Raw genomic sequence first — 16,181 nt, 5'->3', positions numbered from 1 at the left:
CTTGCTCTTTTATACTCTCAGATATTGTGATTTTTTGCAAGAGTACAACAACAACAACTGCTACTGCCGCAATTGATAAGAACACAACGCTCTTTGTAATCGCGCCGGCGCGTTTACACACGGACATATGAATGTATCTACGAGAGAGCGGTGAACGTGACTATGTAGTGTCACTAACCTACGGGAATCTCCGAGAAAATTCAATAGTATTTATGTTATGGTGCTTTTCAATGTCGTTTGCGTGTGTTTTGCCGGCGAAAGATTTCTCGCTCAGTGAAATGTTGCAAATTTTTTTTATATACAAAATAGCATTGTTGTGAGTATCCGCGATAAGAGTTGCTAAATGGCAAAGAATTTACGTGAACATACTCGTAAAAGTGGGAGGAACTTTCTGATTTTGCATATACTATAAGTTTTATGTTTCTTTGTGTGAATAATAATATTAAATATAATTGAGCTAAAATATATTTATTTTATGTTTTAATATATTCATATTTATGTATATTAAATGGCTGATATTGTACAGCTGTTTTGTGCAGTGTCAGTAAACAATAACATAAGAATTCTTATCTATAAATTTGAATTTCTGAATAATGTATTTTGGATAACTTTAATCGCAAATATATATAAAAAAAAAATAGTAAGATAAAATAAAAAAGAAACCCGTAGCTAAAACACCCTTCATAGATATATGTACATATTTCTAATGCCATAAATGGGTATAAAAACATCTTTAACTTGATTTTAATCGATCAGTTTGTATGGCAGCTACATATATGGAATAGCGATCCGAACTGAACAATTTATTCAGATAATGTAGGGTTGCCTTAGACAATAATCCATGTCAAGATTCGTAAAGATATCTTGTCAAATTAAAAAGTTTTCCACGCAACGTTTTGAGTTGGATAATTCACTTTGTTGGCGGTTTCGACAAATAACAAGTTTCTTGGGAAGGAAAGGACGTCTGTTTTTTGCAAAATTTGTATTGTTCTTTATTCAACATAGTTCCCTTCAAGGTGATATACTGATTATATTGACCCCCCAACTTTTCGCACTTTGCTTCAAAATAGGCCTCACTTTAGATGATCACCTCTTTATTCGACGAAAATTTCTTCACGGCGAGCGTTCTTTAGAAATTTGATTACACGAAATAGTCGCTGGGCCAGATCTGCAAAATACGGTGGATGTGGAAACAATACGAAGCCCAATTCATGGATTTTTGTCATCGTAACACGATGCAGTGTCTTAAGATGAAACATCACTTTCTTTTTCTCCAAATGGGCGATTTCGTCCTTTAGACGGTTCAATAACTATTACACTAGTCGAGGTTGATGGTCTTCCTTTTTTCAAGGAAGTCAGTAAAAATTATTCCACGCGCATACCAAAACACAGACGCCATAATCTTGCCATCCGGCTGTTGTATTTTTCCACGTACTTGTATTGTAGTGGGTTCATCGTGAGCTGTCCATTTTAATGACTGTCGATTGGACTTCGGAGTGAAATAATGGAACCATGTTTTATTCATAGTCAAATATCGACGCAAAAACTAGGGTTTATTACACATTAACATCTCCAAACACTGCACCGAATCATCAACTCGTCGTCGTTTTTGGTCAAAGATGAACTCGCGCATCTCCCACGTTGCATAGAGCTTTCAAATGTTCTTGAATGATATAATATACATGTTCAGTTGTTATCAATATAGTGCCTGCTATATCCTACAACTTCACTTTACGGGCGCCCGAAATTATTTTGATGACTTTTTTGATGTTTTCGTCGGCAAACGTCTCTTTAAGGACATTTCCTTCACTATTATCCGTGTTCATTTCGTCTCGTTAAAACTTTCTCCGTGATTATCTCGCCTCGTTAAAACCTCGAGAATTACTATTCAACGGTTCGTTTTCTAGGTGCAGAGTCCAAATAATGTCGACCAATCCAAACCCTAGCTTTAACAATATTTTCCCCACAACAATTTTTTAGGGTCTCGGACATTTTCAAACTCTAAGCTAAGTATGGTATAAAAAATGATTTTCTTTCCTAAAAAAATGAAATAAAATATTTTTCGCATCTTGCTTTGCACCCAATTAACATACCCCTGTTGGAAATGGTAGATTACAATTTTCAACGAATTACCATCGACAGTACACCTCATTAAAGTGCCATAATAGCTTAGTATTCTAATTTATAGCAGTTGTTTGTTCGATTTGCCACTATACAAGAATTTTGCACACTACTGCTTTTATCCATGGAATTAGTAGAGTTTTGGCTACAAATTTATACAACTTTTTTATTTCTATTTATACATACATACATACATACATACATGAATATGTACATAACCACTTCTCCAGAAGATCTGAGCGTGGTTGTTCTTCTTTTGTTTGCTAATTTCTCCTCTTTATGCAGATTTCCAGTTTTAAAACAGCTTTTGAACAGACAATACCTATTTATATATGTACATACATATGTATGTATAAAAGTATATATGTAAGTACATATGTATGTAAGTAACTACATATTAGCCTCAGTAATACACACACAAACCGGCATGATTAAAAATGATATTTTTTCGCACTTCCAACGAAGTGGCGACACCTCTATGCTGCCGTGTGAGATTGAATGAATTTGTCGCCTATGCCACGCAACTACCAGATAGTCAGCCACCGTGGAAACCATAGCAAAAATTATCACACAAAAAATACAAATAATTTTCTACATAATGTTCACAGGCCTGTGTCGCCTCAAAGATACAATCTTATTTTAAAACGCATACAAGTGTGTTTGTGTGTGTATTAGCATTTGTGCGCTGCATGCGAATATATAAATTTACCGGTGTTTTGCAGCCATCAGCTGAATGCCATGTTCATTTCCAGTCAATGCGTTCCTCAACGCGAACTTCGCCAGCGCAATTCCACACACAGCTGCGATGCACCAACCAAGTCAGCCAGCAGCTACGCAATTCCAGAAAATCGCATATCGTGTGTACCCACCAACCGTTGCGTAGACGTACGTACTTATGTATGGTATGTGTATCAGCGCACCTCGTGTGTATAAAATCGTTACGCTTTGAGTATCTACAAAGGCGAGTAGCGCTTTTGCAAGCCGCCGGGCGCACAACATGGTTCATGTAAACCTGAAAGGGCCAAGGGACTGCTTTTCAGCGACATGCGCAGTGAAGCTTGCAAAAATTTTACGGTGCCTTAAACGACTGACTGCGACGTGCTGCGGCGTTCAGCCCCCCGGCATTCTGGAACTTCTGCGGGCAACTGGTCTGGTTACCAGCTGTTTTTTGTTGCTTTTACTGCTGTTCGTGCCGGTAAAATTGTTGCTGTTGTTTGTGTTGGCTCGTTATTTGCCGGCACAACGACCGGTATGCTGACAACGAACGCCACACACACACCACTCGACGGTGGCAACAATAACAACAGCTGAGCTGGGTACTCTCTCAGCTGTTGTAGAATGAAAGCGATGGAAGTTTTGCGTAAAGTTCCAATGCACGAGGGATACTTTTCGCGATTGTGTCGTGGCTGTTGGCGATAAGTACATATGAAGTTATGTACATATGGATGTATATAAAGAGATGTGATTTATGTACATACATATATGAATAATGTAGGCACATGGGTGCATATTTATGAAGTAGCATGTATGTATATGATGCTGATTCTGCAGGCGTTAAAGGTGCAGCTACGCTACTTTGTTGCACTGCAACATATGTTCATATGTATGTTCAATACTAAACACTTTTATAGGCTTAAAAGTCAAATAGGGTTATTTTTTCATTTATATGTATATTGGCAGTCGAAAAAGTATTTTCGTATTTCTAATCAAACTTCAACTTATTTTTATAGCCTGAACAGGGTGTATTAAGTTTGTCACGAAGTTTGTAATACTCAGAAGGAAGCGTCGGAGACGCTATAAAGTATATATATAAATGATCAGTATGTTGAGCTGAGTCCATTTATCCATGTCCGTCTATCTGTCTGTCCGTCCGTCTGTCTGTATATGTGTCCCTCAGTTTTTAAGATATCCTTTTGAAATTTTGCAAACGTCATGTTCTCTTCAAGAAGCTGCTCATTTGTCGGAACTGCCGATATCGGACCACTATAACATAAATGTAGCTGCCATGCAACTGAACGATCGGAATCAAGTTCTTGTATCGAAAACTTTCACATTTGACAATGTACCTTCACAAAAGTTGGCACAGGTTATTTTCTAAGATAATAATATAATATTCGAAAAAATTGTTCAAATCGGTTAACTATAGCATACAGCTTCCATACAAACTGAACTCATATGTAGTTACTAAAAGAAAGGCATCTGTGAAGGGTATATTAGCTTCAGTGCAGCCGAAGTTTCATGTTTTTATACTTTATTTATAAGGAACAATAGTAATTGTTAGAAAAAAGTGACATTTTGGTCGACCACTTTTTGTAATTTTTCCTCTAGAGACATTATTCCGTCAGTGTAAATCGAAATTTCCATTATTTATTTCTTCATTATTTTCACTCAAAAACTGTAACTTTTTTCAACTTTGCGGATTTTAATTAAATGAAGCTTAAAATCTGACGAAAATACGAAAAGACTTTTTCGACTACCAATATGTAAAAAAAGCTTTCATTGTAAACACCCTTATAAAAAAACATAAAATATTAAACTGTTGAAAAGTAAAGCCTTTCCGGGTTCCAATCGTAAAAAACATCTACAAATTATCAGCATGCCCACCTTCCTATCTTTCTGTATGCACATGCTTACATACACATATAGGATGTTTAGTCATACACTTGCACGCGCAACATGCGAGAAATAATTTTTTATGGCCGTCTACTATGAGGTGCCTAAAAATAGCTGCTGTTTGTGGTAAAATGTTCTAGACATTATAAGAAATGATAAACAAATGCTACATTATTTGCAAAAATTTTGTTTACAAACAACAGCGGCAAGCGAAAGCCGGTAACGTCACGTAGGCGAGCTTTTATTTTGCATGAATGTAGATTGATAAGTGTGTGTGTTCATACTTCAATCACGTAATTATGTATTACACCTAGCACATTTGCATATATGCATAAGTATGTATGTATAAAAGTAAGTTCATTTGTCACTGAGTGATTTCTGGGATAGTTATCGATTTTTTCATTAAATTAATTTGAGGTTTCACAATTATGCACATGTGTATGTACATACCTATGTTAATCAGCTTGTGGCTGAACATATCTCGTCCATAATATAGCACACACATAAATATGTATGTACTTATGTAATTGTGTATATGTACAAATGTTTATTTGAGTCGTAACGAATATCTAACTACATATAATACATATGTACATATGTATGAACATATATGTATTTGTATGTAAGAACCGAAGATTTGCTGGTTGCATGGGGAAGAATCGGGTTTGATTCAAATTAAATACAATTGGGAATATAAGCAGATAAAAAAGACACTTCCACGTGGCCGCTGAAAACAATTGTCGAAAAGATTTTGTTATTATATACATACATATGTACATACATATATGTATGTATACACATATGTATAGTATGTACGTAAAATGTATATGTATTCCCATACCTATGTGGACATAGTACGATAAAGCTCTGGAAAATTCCTTCCAATCTAAAATTTTATTTGCACACATTTATGCCAAATACGAGTATGTGTGTAAACAAGTATGCCGAAATGTCTAGAAAAGTTCTTAATAATAATAATGTTGCTGTAGTGGCTGTCAATTGTCAGTACTTTTTTAATTCTTTAAGAATTTAGTAGAGCTAAAAGCGCTTTAAGAGTTCAGCTCGAAATTTAACACCTTCATGCATGAGTGATTACAAATATACACACCTATGTATGTATATATATATATATTTTTTCAATGCATGCGTATGTGTAAATTCTCTAATATACGAATACATATACTTATGTACGTAAATATGTATGTTTACGTATGCGTACAATCACATGCTTAGAGTACATGTCAAATTGTCATGTTTTTATGAAGCACTAGAAAATATGTATGGTCTACGTATGTACACACATACATATGTACATATGTATATGTATGTATAATACTATTTTACTTTATATTGTAGCTTTCTGGATTAGTTTCTCAATTTTTTCTCATGAAAAATATTTCAAATACAATATTAACTTAGCTTTTTTCAATAATTATACATACATATGTATATTTACCAACACCCAGCATTTCTCAAAAAATGATGTAGCTATTTTTCAACATCCATAAATATCTAGAATTTATTTTACATATACATACACACATAAATACATAAGTAAGTACAAATGAGTGTTCATCTAAAGCTTCTACATACTATTTATGTACATATATACTTGTATAAATATGAATACTTAATCAGCCTAAAATGATAACTCCTTAGAGGAGCATCTAGTGAAAAATACCTGTTTTAGTTAAAACCTTAACTTAGAGTTTGGACTAAGGAAAAAAACTGAAAATTGAATTTTTGATAGACATTTTTACAAAGAAATGAAAATTTCAATGAAAATTTCGCGACAATTTTTTTTCAAATTGTTGTAAACGAAAAGAAACATTCGTCCAAGTCTTTAAGATTTGTATCTCAAGGACCTGTGCAAAATTTCAGAAAGATCAAAAACACAGTTTCGACAAAAACATGTTTAAAGACGGCACACTTAGCCTAGCTAGCCCCGGCCGCACAAGTTTTTAGGGCTGTATCTCTGAAATTATTAATCGGATCTACTTGAAAATTTAGGACAATCTTCTAGAGATGTTTTAGAATTTAATAAGACAATAAAAAAAATGATTTTTTGAAACCCGTAAACCTTTGTAACCCCTTAACTAACTTTTTAGGGTTCTCTTTGGAAGTCTAGTTTCGGAGAAATACCGATTTTCACAGTAAGTCTAACCGGAAAAATTTCAAGCAAATTGGTATTAAGAAAATGGAGCAACCTACAATGTTTTCATCCACTTCGAAATGCTAATAGATTTTATGAATATAATTCTTTAAAAGATTAGAACTGTTTTATGCTGAGACCAGGCATTGAAATAAATAATGCAGCATCTTAGGCAGTAATTCAGACAATTCAAAACATAAGTGATTCAATTTTTCTGAGTCATCTTAGATGAAAAGTGAATCGTAGAGACTTGAAACTTATCCGAAACCAAAAAAGTTGTTTGCACATCGTTTTTAAATCACGTGGGCACTTCTCTCGAAAACGAGAAAGCAGTAAATTTTCTTAAAACACATTAAACATATGAATGTTAATGCAACTTAACCCCAAAAGTGTTAGCCTTTAAACCAGGCTGGTGTATTGTCACCTCAAAAGGCTTTGTTGCTAATCGATTCGTTAAGTTGCAGCTTACGCACTTTATTGAAGCATTATCATAAATCCATGTGGGCAAAACGAAAATAAATACAATATATACAAACTATATATGTACTTAAGTATATACATATGTTTCCAAAAAAATATGTATGTATGTATGTATATGTGCATATATTCAATTAAACATATATGTATACATGTAGGTATATAATGAATTCTATATAAATTCGCCACCTCAATGAATTCACATTTTGTAGCAAATGCATACGCATAATGTAGCGTCATATGAAATAAGAGGAAATTAACCAGTTAAAACGCTGCGGCGTGTAAATTTGGAAAGCGTCTACTGCGCATAGCTGCGGCTGCAAAGCCTTAGCAGCGCCACAGTGAAAATTTCATCTCATTTTACACTACAAGCAGAGCAGTATTAAGAAAATAAGAAAAAATGACAAATGCAGTCGTCGTATTGCAACGTATTGCAAAAAGCTGGCGAGCTGCACGCATACAACAGCGCCACAATCGGTTGCCGGCATAACGACGACTTAGCTATGCGACGGCGGCCGGTAAGTTTCCTGACGCACCCCGATCATATGCTTGAACTTGGACTTCCAATCGAATTTGCTGTAAGCTTTCCATTCAGCGCTGCAAACTGGTTTAAAAGGGCAGCATTCAGCAATTTGCGCTCATATGAAAACCAGTTAGGAAGCAAATCGGGCGTGTTTCGGCAGCGCATCGGTTGCATTCGAATGGTACAACATCTACTGCACCAACTAACCAGAGCCTAGACAGACAGAGAGCAGCAGAAAACATAAAATTTAAGTGTTACTTCCGACGAAATAATTAAATAAAATTCATTGTTTATAACGCGAAAAAGGGCGAGTAAAAAATTGCCGTTTAAAACGTGTCGTGAACTCGTGAACGCGTCGCTGACGTGCGTGTGCAAAAGTGTGTGCGGTTTACTCGAAAAAAAAACTACTTTCCGTAAATAAAGATACATATATAGTATATACATATACGAAAAGTTACATACATACATACACACCTAAAAGATGTCACTCATACCGTTCATACTCGAATTGGCCGATGAGTTGCATGAATTCAATCGTTGCCTGGCCACCGGTGGTATGGATGTCGACGACTTCGGTTTCGGTATCTACCCGCATGAATTGCAGCCGCAGCAGCAGCAGTCGCCGCAACAACAACAGCAGTCGCAACATCCACTGCAGCAACAACAGCAAGCACAGCAACAACATTTGTCGCAGCAGCGACGCCCACGCACCCTCTCCCAGTTCTATTGGTTGCCAAATATAAGTAAAAGTCGACACCATCCCTACTATCGTGGCAAACCATGTTGCAACAAAACTCCCATACATTTGGTGCACGACCATCAGCTGGAAAAGGAAACATCTTCGACTGCTGGCGGTGGCGGCGGCGGCGGCGGTGGTGGCAGTGGCGTCATCAATTCTAGCCCGACAGCAGCCGGCGCAAATGCGGCTGACAAGGAGCTGACGGCTACCAGTGCTCATGGCACAAATTCCACTAACTCCTCCAATTCAACTGGCAATTCGGCGGCTGGTAAATCCGCGTATTCGGTGGTTAATAAGAATGGCTTTCAGGTTAGCATGAATGTGAAGCAATTCGCACCCAACGAACTGACCGTCAAGACAATCGATAATTGTATCGTCGTCGAGGGTCAGCACGAAGACAAGGAAGATGGGCATGGCGTCATTTCGCGACACTTCATCCGAAAGTATATGCTGCCGAAGGGATATGACCCGAGCGAAGTGCTTTCAACATTGTCCTCGGATGGAATTTTGACTGTTAAGGCGCCACCGCCAGCACTGAAGACTGACGAAACTACGGAACGCATTGTCGATATACAGCAAACCGGCGGACCGGTACAGATTCAACAGAGCGCTGCTAAGGAACCAACAAATGTCGCTAGTAGCGGCAAGGAAACCCAAACCAGTGCAGCAACTGCTGTGACACAGACAGTCACTGATGCTGCAGCCGTTGCAGCTGTTAGCTTACCAACAGCGGTGGCAACAACATTACAAAAACAACAACAACCACAGCAAGAAAAGCAGCAAAACCAGCAGACCCAAAAAATGAGTGCAACAGTCGAAGGTGTGCAACAACAGCAGCAGCAGCCGATGAAATTGTCACAGGCAACAACAAAAGATTTGCAGGTAACGCGCGAACGCAATGGCAAGCTGGAACCGAATGAGTTACTCGCCGAGCCAGAGACTGAAACACGAACAGCTGAGCAGACAGCCACGTCTTCCAACACCAGCACCAACAACATAGCCAACAATAATAACATTAATACTAACAGTAACAATAACAGTGGTGACACCAACATGGACTGTAGTGAGTTAAAAACCGCTGTTACTTCCAAGGCCACTTCGCAAACGGAAGTGAAAGAGACGGAGTCTGCAGTGGATAATGACGAGCCGACACTCGCCATTATAGAGAATGTCAATAATAAAGCGCCACATGCAAGCGATGTCACAAAATCATCGTCGACAATTGACGCCATCATGGCTGACGCTACAGCAGATGAGCCGATGGAGACAGAAGAAGAACTGGATACAGTTACTAATGAAGAAGTTGTCGCACAGAAGCCTATAGTGGTCTCAATACCCACAGCTGATACCGAAGATGACGCAGCGTCTGCCAACAACATTGATGGTGGTGTTAACTCAGCTGTAACAGCAGCAACAACTAATAACAATACCACTTCCAACGATATCGTCACACCGACTAACGACACCGCAAGTGCCGTAGAGGCAAACGGTATCGAAAATAACACAGCCAACAACATTGATATCGACTTGGCGCCCGCAACCGTCGCTGAGGCCAGCGAAATTGTTTTGGTCACCAATAACGGTGTGTCCGATGATAAGACTGCCGCCACAGGCGATGGTCTAACGATCAGCTTAGAGACTACAGTGGCCGAAATTGATGGTGTCACAGACATGGACACCGATATCGCTGACGTCGCCGACGTTGTCGATAGTGTGGTGGATGCCGACGGTTTGGACGGTGGTGTTATCGCCATTGGCATCGACGCCATCGGCGTCGGCGTAGACGTCAATGTAATCACAGCAGATGGCAACAATGCAACTGCGCAAAATGTTGAAGATGGCAATGAAGAGAACCTCTCCACGGGTAATTTAGTAGTTGCTGCACAATCGCCCACACCAGCTGATTTGGTGGCAGCAGCTGATGCTGCCATACTTTTGGCCAAGACGCAATGTGATGGTGGTGCCGGTGATGTTGCAGCCAGTAAACCTGCTCTGAACACCGAAGAGATAACTAACTAAGCGCGAGAGAGCGAGTGAGGGAGAGCGAGCGAGTGGTGTGGTGGTGCAGCACGAAAGATTTGAGCATAAGAAAAAGAAAAATTTTGCAGAGTTAGAAAAAATAACGGTATAAGCATTCACTTTGGCAAATACATACGTACATATATATGAGAAAGAAAGAACACAAAAAAAAGAAAAGAAAAATGCGTTTACATTTTAAGTACTTAACTATGGTAGTAGCAGGTAAAGTTAAAAATAAAAGTAAAAAATAGAAACAAAAAGCAGATGAAGCAAGTGATATAAAAAGTAGAAATATAAATCGCAAAAGGCGTACTTAGAGACGCCATTTCCTACATGCATTCATACACATTCTAACATAAATAAATTTTTAACAAACATACACATACATATAAAAATAATAGTCAACTGAACGCTAAAAACTATTAGTTAAAGAGCCTTGCAAATTATAATAAATCGAGTATGTGTCAAATTATGAAGATTTTGTATTAATTTTCTATATATACAAATAGCTTTTGCTGCTATTAAAAATAAACTGAGTTCACACTCTTTGCATTCCAACGATTTGTTCGTGTCTTTTATGTTCCTATGTAGTTTGTGCTTACTATATTTTATATCGATTCGTATATTTATTTTAGCAGTTTGTTTTTAGGTTTGTTAACTATTTTCGATTATTACACTATATATGTCTTCGTCTTTTTATGTGTAAACAAATAAATAAATTTTTTTTATAAATTTTATAATAATTTTTAATATTACATTTTTACTTCATTATTTTTTTAAACATTTTTCATGTAATTGCATTTATTGTATATGCATAAGAATTTTTTTTTTTTATTTTTATTTTATAAATTTTTGAGTTTATTTTTAATTTTTTTTTGATAAAAGCATATTTGTTTGTTTTCCGTTCAACTATTTGTAATATATTTTTATTAATTTTTAATAAAATTATTAAATATTTATTTTACTATTACTATTTTTTCACCTTTTAACACTTGTTTTATACTTTTTTTATTTTAAATATTTTTGTTTTGTATTATTCAGTTTTCTAAGTATTTTTAATTTTTTTAGTTTTTTTTAATTTTAAATAATTTTTTTTATAGTATTAAAATTTTTAAGTATTTATAAATGTTTTATAATTTCATTGAGCTTATTTTCTTATATTTCCTTTTTTCGGTGTTAAATAATTTATTAGTCTTAAATTAAATTAGTTTTATTTTTTTATTTAATTTTAAATATATTTTTTGTATTATCCAGTTTTCTATGTGCTTTTATTTCTTTTTATATATATTTCTTTTAATAAATTTTTTTTTGTATTATTCAGTTATTTAGGTACTTTAAATTTTTTTTTATAATTTTATTGAATTTCTTTTCATTAGTTCGGTGTTTAATAATTTATTAGTCTTAAAAAAAATTAAACTTTTTTATTTAAAATATGTTTTTTGTATTATTGAATTTTTTAACTATTTTTAATTTTTTTATAGGTTTTTTTTATAATTTTTTTCTTTTAATTTTAAATATAAAAAAATTTCCAATCATAAATTTCTTAATTTTCCTTATATTATTAAATTTTTTATTAAACTTTTTCACTTTTTTATTTTACTCCATTTTTGTTTTATTTTTCAGTTAATTTAAATTTCTTTATGTATGTATATATATATTTTTTTACTTAAAAAAATTGTATTTTTATGAATAAAATGTATTATTTTTTATTATTTAAACTATTACTTTATTGCTTTAATGTTATTTTATTTTTTTGTCATTAGCAATAATTATTTTATGATATTATTTAATTCATTTAAATTTGTATAATTATTATTTTTTTCAATATTTATTTTTTTATGAAATTTTACTATTCTTCTTTTTAGTTATATTGTTTATATCTTCTCTTATTTAATTTATTTGCATTTTACTTTCAACGCTTCATTACTTTCTTGTATAATAAATATTTTAAATATCTCCATTTATATATATTTCAATATTTCAGCATTAATTTTTTAAATGTTTTTAATATAAATTTTATAATTTAAATATTTTTTTAAATAATTTTATAATTTTTAAAGTTTTTAAATCTATAAAACTATATACTGTACCATAAATCGTAAATCAAAAATAGTTTAATATTTTTACAATATTTTTCCATTTTATTTGGAAAAATAAACAATCCGCCTACTTGCCATTTGATAATTACATTCATTAGCAAACCTATACACATTTATTTTGCTTTTATCCTTTCCTTTATACATTAATGCATAGATATATACAAATATATACGATTTTGTGTATGTATGTATGTGTATGCATGCATGAAAATAGAATTGAAATGAAAACAGCTGTTACAGCAGCAAATGAAAATGAATAATAAATGCAGCAAAACAACAAAAAAATACCGCTAACATTACATATAAACAGAAAAACAAACTATTAAAACAGAGAGCGCGAAGAGAGATTCAAATATTGATATTAAAGAAGTACATATATTGAGAATTAAAAACAAAACAAGCAAAAACAAGAAATAAAAATAAAAAAATTAAAAGAAAATAAAAACGCATTAACAGAGAATTAGCGAAGATTGAGAGAAATTAAATAAAATACTTATAAAAAGCAAAATTGCAATGCTAATAATGACTATGGCGATAATGATGATAACTACTATGATGATGTACGCTATATTCTGTCGTACTGGATACACAATAAAAATAAACGTAATCTCAAAAAATGAAATGTGTTTTCATTGAACTATAAATAAAAATTATTTAATTATATAATTATATTAAATTAATTAAATTTATTTTTCTTTTATCAAAAAAAAAAAATGTTTTTGTATTTTTCTATTAGTTCGCTTTAGTCTATTCTCAGACTCAAATAAAAGTATATACTATATACATATACTTATGTATGTACGTTTGCAAGCATACTAAGGCACATGCGCTCTTCCTTAATTTTGACTCCATATACACACATACATATGCATGTTTGCCTAAATATATATTTTATCTTTAATTTATTTGCCTCTTACTTTCATTTTCTATTTTCGTAAATACTTTCCTTGTGCGATGGCAAAGTGCCCTTAAATTACGTTAACGACTGTGTGCTTCCCGGATGAATCATTGCTAACTGGCAGCTGCCAAATCTGCGCCGCTTACGTTTCCTTAAGTAATGATATTAAGCATAAATATCGAACACTCAGAGATACTATGTAGTAATTCTTACGACAAGCTATTTTTTTCCTAAAAATTATGAATTAATCAGAACTAAAAATATGAAATTTTATCATAGATAACGGGTGATCCAAGTAGAGGTACATTTTTCAATCGCCTTAGGCCTGAACACCGTTCATAATTATAAAAATTCACGTTCTGTAAAAAATACTTATGTTTCGCGCGCTTCGCTCAACTCAAGGTCAACCTAATTGGCCTACTGAGCGTACTATTTGCAACACCATCACCCACCTTGAGACCCAGCATTCATTATTGAATATTATTTGATCAAATAGATGACGTCCAGAAGCGACGAAGAGTAACGAAGACCGTAGAGCGTCTATTCGGCGCCGTTCACAGCAACTCGGACTGACATATGGAATGATTAGGCCTTTCCCAAGCTACATCACTTCTTCTCGAAAAGTTACAAGAAGATCCGACGTTTTCGAGCCAAATTTTGTTCAGCAATGAAGCCCATTTTTGGCGCAATGGGTACGTAACAAAATTGTCGCATTGGGGACGCAGAGCAAGCTAAAGAAATACAAGAGCTGCCCAAGATTTCATCTACAATCCTTCCAAGATCTTTCAAAATAAAAATCATTATATTTTTAGGGATAGTCTCTCAAATGGAAATGATGAAGAAGTTTTTTCTTTAGATTTGTTCGCAATTCAATTAGAATTTACTTATGATAACGAATTTTCTAATTCTATTCCATAACACTTAGGGTTAAATATATGTTCGAACTTTATAAATCAAATTATTTTTGAATTTCCGGAAAATGGATTATGTTACACTAGGAATGAATGCTGAAAAACAATCGAGGCCAACTATAAATACTGATTCAACGGAATGGCCGAATGCAGTTTATGCGAATATTTTTGAAACTGAACTTTTGATTTTCATATAAAAATTCTAACAATTCGCGAGAGAGATAAATGAAGCGTATGTTTTTCGGATGGTTACTGGAAAATACGGTTACCAATCGTATCAAGTTAAGGATTGGGTTCTCGATTAGTTAATACTTACTTCAGAATACTTACTTTTGAATATTTTTTCGAAAATTAATTTCGAAATGCTAAAATGTGCTAGGGAGCGTAATTTCGGGTAAACTTTTCGAAAATCGAATCAATTTCGGATTAAGATTTGAGATACACGTTAGTTTTCGAATAATAATTCGAAAATCGGATTGAGTTATACATATATTATGTTATAAAAAATTATCAAAGTACAAGCCAATTTCGAAAAAATATAATAAAAACTTTACAAAAACAAGAAAAAACTTTAATTTCGCTTGCACCAAAGCTTCACAAATGCAAAAGACTCCTTACAAGAACTTGATTTTGGTCGATAAGTTTGTCTGGCAGCTATATGATATAGTCATCCGATCTGAAAACTCAAATAGAGTTGGCCAGTTATCATGCAAATATTCATAAAATAGAAAAATGATTATAGACATACACCAACTGGCACATTTCCATCAGGCCCTATCAGCGCCGACCCAAATTCATGGCAATGACGTCGGACGCAAAGTGCAATAAGACGACGCCACGCTGCAGAGTATAAAAGGCCAAATTTTACTAACAAAAATTTTATAAATTTAATTGCTAGCAGAGGACCAACAAGTATTTCAATTCGAAGTTCCATTCACCAAAATAAAATAAGAGCAAACGGAAAAAATGACGCTCGTGCCAACCACGTATGGCAGTTACGCGCGTGAACTCGACCGCCCAAGTTACTATCCACCATATGATTTTCATCTATACCCCTACCTCTGGGACGATGCGCGTTTGTGGTGGCCCTCAACGGAACGTTTGCTGCGTCCATTGGACGACTTGGTTACGCGTCGCGTGCGCAATCAGTTAATACAATCCTCAATGCTGGACTGGCGTTATCCGATGCGTTGGGAGAATTACTATGCGGGCGAGCGGGTGCATGTGGACGAGAAGGGCTTTCAAGTGGACATTGATGTGCGTCAATTTAAGCCGCACGAGATTGTGGTGAAGACCAACGATGACTATGTGATCGTGCAGGGCAATCATGAGAAGCGAAATGATGGCAATGGACTTGTGGAACGCCACTTTATACGTAAATACTTACTGCCACGCGGTTTCAATGCCAACGATGTGATTTCGAATCTTTCCTCCGATGGCATTTTAACCATCAAAGCGCCACCTCCACCGCCGACTAAGTACTATACGCCGAATGAGCGCTTGGTGCGGGTGCATGAAACGGGTAAATTGGCATTGCCCTGGAAATGAGTATGATTCGCTTGAGTGGCAGAAAAAAATTTAAAAAAATACAAATGTATGCAAAATCATTTGGTCATACAGGTGCAATAG

At 34.7% G+C, this 16,181-nt stretch overlaps 2 protein-coding genes across 2 annotated transcripts; both read left to right on the top strand.

Moving 5' to 3' along the window:
- Nucleotides 1-7,989: 7,989 nt before the first annotated feature.
- Nucleotides 7,990-10,827, top strand: LOC105222465 (heat shock protein 67B1). Its single transcript, XM_011199811.4, has one exon. It carries the CDS (start codon nucleotides 8,368-8,370, stop codon nucleotides 10,642-10,644), a length of 2,277 nt encoding a protein of 758 aa, XP_011198113.2. The 5' UTR covers nucleotides 7,990-8,367; the 3' UTR covers nucleotides 10,645-10,827.
- Nucleotides 10,828-15,429: 4,602 nt separating this feature from the next.
- LOC125778585 (heat shock protein 27) lies at nucleotides 15,430-16,141 on the top strand. The gene has a single exon (XM_049456875.1). The coding sequence runs from the start codon at nucleotides 15,519-15,521 to the stop codon at nucleotides 16,098-16,100; it is 582 nt and encodes a 193-aa protein (XP_049312832.1). The 5' UTR covers nucleotides 15,430-15,518; the 3' UTR covers nucleotides 16,101-16,141.
- The last annotated feature ends 40 nt before the right edge of the window (nucleotides 16,142-16,181 follow it).

This window comes from Bactrocera dorsalis, chromosome 5 (genome assembly GCF_023373825.1).
Source record: "Bactrocera dorsalis isolate Fly_Bdor chromosome 5, ASM2337382v1, whole genome shotgun sequence".
In the NCBI taxonomy this organism is placed as follows: Eukaryota; Metazoa; Arthropoda; class Insecta; order Diptera; family Tephritidae; genus Bactrocera; species Bactrocera dorsalis.
Note: the sequence above shows the minus strand (reverse complement) of the source record. Positions and strands in the feature narration are given on the sequence as shown.

Bases quoted from the DNA above. Each gene is read 5' to 3' on its own strand.
- LOC105222465 (XM_011199811.4), top strand. From the start codon at position 8,368: ATGTCACTCATACCGTTCATACTCGAATTGGCCGATGAGTTGCATGAA.
- LOC125778585 (XM_049456875.1), top strand. From the start codon at position 15,519: ATGACGCTCGTGCCAACCACGTATGGCAGTTACGCGCGTGAACTCGAC.